The sequence below is a fragment of the Etheostoma spectabile genome, chromosome 20, assembly GCF_008692095.1.
Source record: "Etheostoma spectabile isolate EspeVRDwgs_2016 chromosome 20, UIUC_Espe_1.0, whole genome shotgun sequence".
NCBI classification, from domain to species: domain Eukaryota; kingdom Metazoa; phylum Chordata; class Actinopteri; order Perciformes; family Percidae; genus Etheostoma; species Etheostoma spectabile.
In genome coordinates, this window is record NC_045752.1 from 20,041,258 (window position 1) to 20,050,046 (window position 8,789).

An 8,789-nucleotide genomic window follows, 5' to 3' on the forward strand; every position below is an offset into this window, starting at 1 on the left:
TATATATATATATATATATATATATATATATATATATATATATATAATTTTCCTTCACAATTATGCACCACTTTGTGTTGGTCTATTACATAAAATCCCAATCAAATAATTTACATTCATGGTTGTAATGTGACAAAATGTGGAAATGTTTTTGCAAGCCTCTGTATCTATATTAGGAAAGCACAATAGGAGCTCTTTAAAAGTAGTTTTGTAATAGTTTGTATACTATTCAATAATACTTTTCTCTTTCTGAATGATTATCCAGCTCCATCGTTTCAAGAAGTCCTCCCATCGTATTTTCAGACTCAACAACATCGCCAAGGTCCTGTCTTTCCTGGAGGAGAGAAACGTGAGTACCACAACAGGTAGCATGAAGACATGTCTACCTCCTGACTGTTGATTGACTGTTAGCACATACTGTACGTACGTGTGTCTCCAGGTAAAGCTGGTTAGTATCGATGCAGCAGACGTCATAGATGGAAATCCGTCCATCATCTTGGGACTCATCTGGAATATCATCCTCTTCTTCCAGGTAATCTCATTTTCTCTGCCTGTTATGGCGACTCCTTTACTCATTTTCTTTTCGGAGAAGCATCTGGACTCGTTTGCACTTGCAGAGATCATCACGTTTTACTCAAATATCCTTTGTGTTGTCTTCCCTTCGACCATGAACTTAGTGAACGCTTCAAGGTTTTGTTTTAAATTCAAGGTCAATAAACCTAATTGATATGACATGTTACCTAATATTTGAGTTTAAAAGGCAGAAATTATTAATTATTTTGACAAATAATAGTAATACGATCAAAGGAAGTTGAGTGGATCCCAGACTGGTTTATGTCAGGATACTATTTTAACATGTTTTCCAAACAAGTAAATTGAATAAAACACCCAAAGTTCAATAAACGTAATTGTTTGTTTCACCTGCAAAGAACGTAGTATAGGTTACCCATGTTATATTTGTGCATTTTGGTTCAGAAACCCATGTTTCTGATGTAAAAGAATTTGAAAACGGGTCAAATTTGACCCAAAGGACAACACAAAGATTTATTACGTCAAAAAATGAATTCCCCGTGGGTTGACATTGCACCGTGTGTCAGAGAGAAACGTATTTTTAATTGCTTTGTATGTCTGGCACATATAGCGGAATTGACAATAACGTTGACTTGACTTTTAACAGAACATAAAATAAATTTAGGATTTTCAGCTAATAACTGCTCACAATGTGGTCACCAATCTGTTTCAGTCCTGCTCTTACTCAAAAGGCCAAAAAGCACCAACCCATGCATTATACCTGAGAATGACTTCATTAGTAGGAGGAAGAGAGGTTACCAGGATTATTTTTAAGATATTAAATACATTTCCAACAAAGTCCAAAAACCAGTTATTTAATCTCAAAATTAATTATTCCTTCTTTTTTTTTATATACAAATCTTTCCATGAATTGATGAACTAATACAAATGCGTTTATGGCTACAACACTGCCAATGTTTTTGTTCTATCTTCTATCCTTAAGAACTGCTTTGTCCACTCATCTGTGCCTTTAGTTTCCATTTCCCCTCCTTTTCTTTTGTGTCTCTTTTCTCTCAAAATTAGATCAAGCGTAAAAATAACACAGTCTTTGGACTTTCCATTCACAAAAGTCCATGGAAGTGCGGTTCTCTGGGTAGTTTATGTAATCCACGGTGCGGTTCAATGCCTTGGACAGACACCATGAGGAAACGATTATCTCTGCTGTTCACACAGACTGTCCGCTCACTCTGGAGGCATTACACTCTATGAAGCTGTCTCCAGTGCTGGGTCCAAGCTGGGATGAATGGTATTAATGTACAAGATACACATCTTCTTTAATGGCCTTTTACAGAAGTTTGGTCTTTGGTCTGCACAGAAGAACTGTTGGTTACATTTACCAGAGTGTCCTGATAAAACCATCCCAGTTAAAACTTACACCACCCCAGTTAGAACTTACACAAAAGTTAAATAGCTGTACGCCTTTCCTTTATCATTTAAGCTACAGTGCGTAGTTTCTGTCTGTCTCTATTGACGGTTCTCTCTGACCAATCAGTGCTCTGACATCGGCTCGGCTCACTTGGAACCTTGCCCGAGGTTAAGTGGAGCTGTGCCGTACCGTGCCGTGGAAATGAGATATTATAGGACTCTGGCATCTGTTCAGGTTTCTGGTTACGTGGAAGCACCTATTTATATCTTTATTATGTTCAATTATTTCCTTGAGTGGTCTTGTTTCTCCATCAATCATGGGGATAAAGTGTTTGCTTCCAGTAAATGTGTAAATGCGCTTTTAGTTTTTTTTTGCCATTTTCTCATGAGGATTTGAAAACAAAGTGTTGTTTCCCGTGGACCAAGGCAAAATATAAATACACAAAAATGTAACAAAGACACACAAATACACAAAGTAGTAAAACGGTGACCTCATCTCCCAATGTGGGGGCTTTTGGCAGTCAACACTGTAGGCATTGTAGCAGTTGTAAGTATATGGCAACATGGATATGACAATGACTAATGCTGTACAATTAAATTAGAAAACTATGAGAATGTTGATAGTACAAGTAGTGCGTAGCTCTTTAGTGTAGGAGGATAAAAAGTGGACTGGCTCAAAGAGCAGATATGAGCACTGTAACTATTTTTAGATATGAAGATCTTGCACAATAACACGCCCGAGAAACTACATTTCTAAGTTTGGCCGAGTGGTTTGCCACACACGTTTGTTATGCAGGCTTTCAGTTATAAATTTATAGTCTTCATCACAGTCATTTTTTTAGACTTTTTTCACAGGCTGAGTGGGACTAACCACGACCAGTAACTGATCTCGAATTTCATAAGATCCAACCACAGATTCAGCACTGAACAGATCATCTTTGATTCTGACGTAACACTCTTGGTCATCTGCAGAACACGGCAAACGGGTCATGGTTGCCATGGTAATCCCGTTACTGAATGGGCCTTTTACCTTTTTGTTGTCTTTTCACATAATCTTAAACCAGAACAGACTCTACTTTAAACATGGGACAGTTTCATTAACACCTTACAATCTCAACCGTTCAGTAGAAAAGTTCAGCATAAAACACTTAGTAAAATAAGCTGCCGGAGAGACATGGCAACAGCTGTTTGGCCAATAAAACAGTTGACTAAAGGGGAATACCCAATCTAAATGTATTTATAAAAACAACAACAGTTGACCAAAGAGCTGTACAATCAAAGGTAACAAAAACATAGAAAGACACAGTAAAAACACAAAGACCAGTTTAAAGACAATATGACAATTATAGAGAAAGTAGAAAGGCAACTGTCATAGTGTGTTAAAAGCCAGATAATAAATGTGTGTTTTAAGACTTGTAAAATTAAAAAAAAAAAACTTGCAGTTTAAGGGCCAGCCTAACATTTAGACGCGACTCATTCAATAACTTGGGGGCCACAACTGTAAAGGTTGGCTCTTCTCAGTGCTTCAAGCCTGAGTAACCTCAAGGGGGACGTAATGTACCTCAAATCTCTGTCTCCTACCAGATTAAGGAGCTCACTGGGAACATCAGGAGCCAGTTCCCCTCCTCGTCCAGCCTATCGTCCATCCCCACCAGCTCTGACTCGGACACGTCCTACTGCAGCACGCCATTGGTCGAGAAACCGTCAGCATCCGCAGCCATGCGAGAACACAGCAAGGCCATCAAGAAACTGCTGCAGTGGGTTCAGAAGCGAACACGCAAGTGAGTGTGGTCAGCCACTATCAACAACCATTGTTGTTGTTAAATCTTAGAAGTCCAGAAAAGACCTTGACTGCCTTGCCTTGCCTTATCTTTCAGTCCGCCTCAGAGTTTGTTTGGTGGTCCTTCATGACTGACGATGACCAATGGATGTGTCCTTTCATAGGTATAGTGTGGCAGTGCAGGACTTTGGGAAGAGCTGGACAAGTGGTCTGGCCTTCCTGGCTGTCATTAAGTCCATTGACCCTAGCCTGGTGGACATGAGGAAAGCACTGCTGAGGACCGCCAAGGAGAATTTGGAGGACAGCTTCAGGATAGCCCACTTCAGCCTGGGTATCCCACGCCTACTGGAGCCCGAGGGTAACGAGTTAACACTGTATTTCCCATTGTCGAGTAGGCTACTTGCTTGAGGGTAGAACCCAAAAGAGAAAGAGGTTCCCATGCCACAGTGACCTATTTAACATAGCCATAAGCAACACCTCTTCAGCAGGGTTATTATAATTAGATAATTAGCTTAACCAGGCCATTCTAGCCCGGTTATAAGGTTTGCATTGGTGCAACCAAAACCATGTTACAGAGTAAGCAGCCAAGAGTATTACAGAAGAGACACTTATTGTTTTATTCAGACTTGTCCATGTAAACATGTCAGTACTTTTATAACTGTTAGAAGAAGCCTAGTTAACGTGCTTTATGTAAATTGCAACTATTGTTCCATGCCCAGATGTGACTATCAATCCACCAGATGAGCAATCCATCATGACCTATGTGTCACAGTTCCTGGAGCACTTTCCTGGCATAGAGGAGGTAGGAATCCCATTTTACAGAGAATGTGTGATAATCCTAAATCTTTAAATGTGAGCAAGGATAGATTTTTGCCATCTTCTTTTGTTTCTCTCTCAGCCGGAGGAGCCCTGCCAGCTGATTGAACGAAGTGTCTCTATGGGCCGACTCAACTTCCGCAACAGTGACTCCAACAACCTAAGGAATAGCACGCAACAAAGCCGAGTGAAGGAGAGGTCCTACATGTTCCAGAGGGTCTGTTCCCAACCCCCACCCAAAATCTTAATTTCCTCTGTGTCAGAGGACCGGAGCAGCCTGTCACACCCCTTCAGGCCGGCTGCACATCGCTCGTGGTCCAGTGAAGACGTCTTAGCAGATTCCCCCAACGTGGAAGACTTCTCCAGCAGTTTGGTTGAAGAATCCAAGGAATCCGCCAGTGAGGTCTTAACCAACTTAACCTCTAACTCCCCACAAATGTCTGACACTCAGTCGCCCACAGGTTCATCGCTGCCTGAGTCTGTAAACACCGAGTCAGTCATTGGCGACTCGGCTATCAGCTCGCCAGACTCCTGGGTGGAGAGCGAGTTTGGGGTGATATCAGAGAAGTTTTGTGAAAGCCGAAGTGACAGTTCTTTGTGTGACAGTGGAACAGCCTGGGATGTGTATCGTGCCACCCCCGTGGAAGTCACTACTCTTGATGAAGAATTTGTCCTACCCTTAGAAGATCGAGCACCCGATGAGTCTTCGATTACTGAGTCGTATATTGATGAAGGGATTTATTCACTGAGCTCATTGGAGAGCAACCAGGAGAGAATTCAAAGGCATTCTGAGAAACAGCAAGTGGAAGGAGTGAAAGAGACAAACCCTGAGAAGTACAACCAGGACACGGCACTAGGACAGGTTCCTGATCATAGCAAAGCTCAAATTACGAAAGAAGTAAACTCTAATCAGATAGGTACAAGTCAGAGCAGAGAGCAAGAACCTTCTTTTGGACTGTGTAATGCAGAAGAACTGACCAACTCTAAATCTAACCAGTCCCAACTCAAGCAAACCAGTGTTGAAGAGAACGTTTACAAAGACCCAGAATTTTTAAAGAAAGCTGCAGACTTTATTGGGGATGGACAAGACCACGAAGGACAAATTAATGGTCAATCTGAAAGTCGGAATGGACAGTTTAACGTGGAAACTGAATGTGAGAAAAAAGATTCTTTCTCAGAGCAGACAAGAGGGGATTCAAGAGGGGAATCAAGGGTTTTAAATGAAAGTGGTGAATGGGTTGTAGAAACCCAAGATGGTGCAAGTGAAGAAGTCCTAAGAGACTACCCAGATCTTCAAGAAAGACTTAGCTCAGAGACAAACATGCATCCAACCAACCAAGACACAGCTTCAAAAACAAGTCTGGACACAAGCTTGGGCATAAATATTCCTCTGATCTCCATTTCCAGTGAGCCAGAAGAGCAGGACGTAGAGGAGACATGTAACCCAGATGGACAAGATCATGCTGGGGATGATGAGGCACATTGGGCAGAGGGAACAGACACAAATGTCAACAGCCTTGAAAATTCACACGAATTGGACTGTGATTCCAAATACGATGTTGACAAAAACTCTGTTGAGATTGCTTCCTGCCTGGTTTCAGAAAATGTTAAACCATCAGCTTCAGAACAAATAAAGGACATAGGAAGTGGACATTCGGTTGAAAGTGACATCAGCAGATCATCAAATGCATATAACGTAAGTGGGCCAGACACAGGAGATAACACGGTGAAAACAAGTGAAACCAAACAGGAATGTGAGTCTCCTCAATCTGAGACAGGTAACACTGACAAGGACTTGATTTCCCAGACTTCTTCTACAGATGCTAAATCTCACCCTGTGAATACTGAACAGGAAATTGATTCAATCGATCAACCTGATGGACACGAGGGCAAACTGGGGGACACCTTTTCTGACAACGAAACCGCTACCACACAGCAGAACACAGATTCAGTCAACTCAAAACCGAATGGTACGACAGGGATTTTGTGTTATGAACCAAGTAGTGTGTCCAGAGTAATGGACTTTGATCAAAATTCTCCCATAGAGGACGTAGTTGGTGACGCTATTGAACCCATGGATCTGTTCTACCCTGACAAAGAGGAGCCCATGTTTACAGAGCCACCTGATACTGAAATGCAGAGCTGGCCTTCAGTTTTGAGTGTCTCTGCTCTCCAGCCAGCACCAGCTTCAGAGATTCAACCTGACCAACCACTCGACCTGCTGGGCGAAGACTTCAGGAATGGAGTGGATTCTATACAAGAGAATGACCAGGTAAATTTAAGTGTATTCAGCAGGGCCTTAGTGCCATTAGACCATTTCACTGTCAAATGAGCTTGCTCTTTCTTAAACCTCCTGTCGTCCTCGGATTCAAATTTGACCCCATTTAAAAATGTCTATATCTGCAATGTGGGTTTCTTTTTAACGCTCTTTGCAAATACAGTTGATCACTTTCATTCCTGTATAATTCTACATAAATTAGGGTTATTGACCATGAATTCCAAAAATTACTGTAAAACTAGTGGTAGTATGGTGGTGTAAGTGAAAACTAAAAAACAAAACGTCTGAAAAAGGGCAAAAATGTCAAATGTTTGTCCGTTTTTGACCCTGGAGGACAACACAAGGGTTAACCTAAGTATTTTAGTTGGTTGGTCAGTCGGACAGTCCACCATTTTAGACCAGACTAAAATATCCTAACAAATATAGGATGGATTGATATAGGATGTAATTTGATACAACAAGTCATTGAAGATACAGACTGTGATTGCTTGTGCTAAAGGGTCTAGTCTTAACAACTACTCAAAGCGCTTTTACAGGAACCAATCACCATTCATACATATTCCTACACTTGGGGGTTCACTGTCTTGCCCAAGGACACTTTGACATGAGACTGCAGGGCCAGGGATCGAACTACCAACCTTCCAATTGGCAGGCAATGCTCTACCCTCCTGTACGTTACTAAGCTGTTAAAAGATTTGTCTCTCTTTGTGTCTTGTTATTTTAAGGTGATCATCAAGACACACCAGGAGACAGACGAAGCATCTAAATCCCAGGAACACTGTTTGTCATCTGAGGAGAAGACAGGAGGATTCTGGGGTGCTGATGTTCCAGGAGACGGCAGTGATCTCAGTGAAGCTGAGCAGCATAGTTCAGGCTCTGCCATGGAAAACACAGAGCTTGTGAGGTAGGCTTTCTATTCTTAGTCAGCTCCCTAGTACAGTGAGAAACACAGTGGACCCTGGGGGAAACCAATGTTATGGCAATGGATGGGGCTGGTCTGACCTGGTCTCTCTCCCTTGGCTCAGATATTTCCTTAAATGTACTGAACAAAGTTATCTATGTAGGCTGGTGATGGGAATGGAGACAGGCCTTATGAGGGTTAAGAGACTGTGGTATGGAGAACAGGGATGGGGGTTACACACATTAATGTGGTTAAATGAATTAATACAAGAGAGCTTAATTCTGTTCATGTTCAACAGTTGGATTAATATTTATATGGTGTAGTTAAAATCCATCAGACCTTCATATATTAACCTCATTGCTGATAATAGTTAGGGTCAGCATTTCTTTTCCGTAAAAGCTGTTTAATGTATATTCTGTAATTGCCTCTCTATAGTATACTGTACTGTATCACTAACAGGGACGTTGTAGAGTGTCCTCTGGTGGACAGACTATGCAACGCCATCACTAACAGGGACGTTGTAGAGCGTCCTATGGTGGACAGACTATGCAACGCCATCACTAACAGGGACGTTGTAGAGCGTCCTATGGTGGACAGACTATGCAACGCCATCACTAACAGGGACGTTGTAGAGCGTCCTCTGGTGGACAGACTATGCAACGCCATCACTAACAGGGACGTTGTAGAGCGTCCTCTGGTGGACAGACTATGCAACGCCAACACTAATAACATGATAGTCCGTTTTTTTTTTTACATTCATTTAATTTATTTGTCATTATAAATGATTCGGATAAATTAATATTTAAAAAAATATCTATATATTTTAAATCGATACCGACAGATCGGGAAGTACCTAATATCAGCCCGCCGATATATCGGTCGGGCTCTACTCCACATAGCATTCAGGGAGGAGGGGGGGAAACATGCTCTGGTTTATTGGCATTTCTTTCAACCAATTAGAATTCTCATGGGCGGCACTAAAATCCGCACAGAGCGGCTGCAAAATAGTCGTGCAACAGAAAACACCGATTGGACAGAGAGTCTAGCTAGCAGTCTGGATTAACCCTGCAGAGATCTGA

At 41.7% G+C, this 8,789-nt stretch overlaps 1 protein-coding gene across 1 annotated transcript in view; it reads left to right on the top strand.

Moving 5' to 3' along the window:
* Nucleotides 1-8,789, top strand: part of clmna (calmin a) — a gene marked incomplete at its 5' end in the record, with an annotated part of 44,348 nt that overhangs the window by 31,182 nt on the left and 4,377 nt on the right. Inside the window, 7 exon segments of the mRNA XM_032499808.1 lie at nucleotides 266-349; nucleotides 440-532; nucleotides 3,520-3,716; nucleotides 3,880-4,073; nucleotides 4,435-4,517; nucleotides 4,614-6,803; nucleotides 7,535-7,713. Of these exon segments, the coding sequence (XP_032355699.1) occupies nucleotides 266-349; nucleotides 440-532; nucleotides 3,520-3,716; nucleotides 3,880-4,073; nucleotides 4,435-4,517; nucleotides 4,614-6,803; nucleotides 7,535-7,713 (3,020 nt within the window).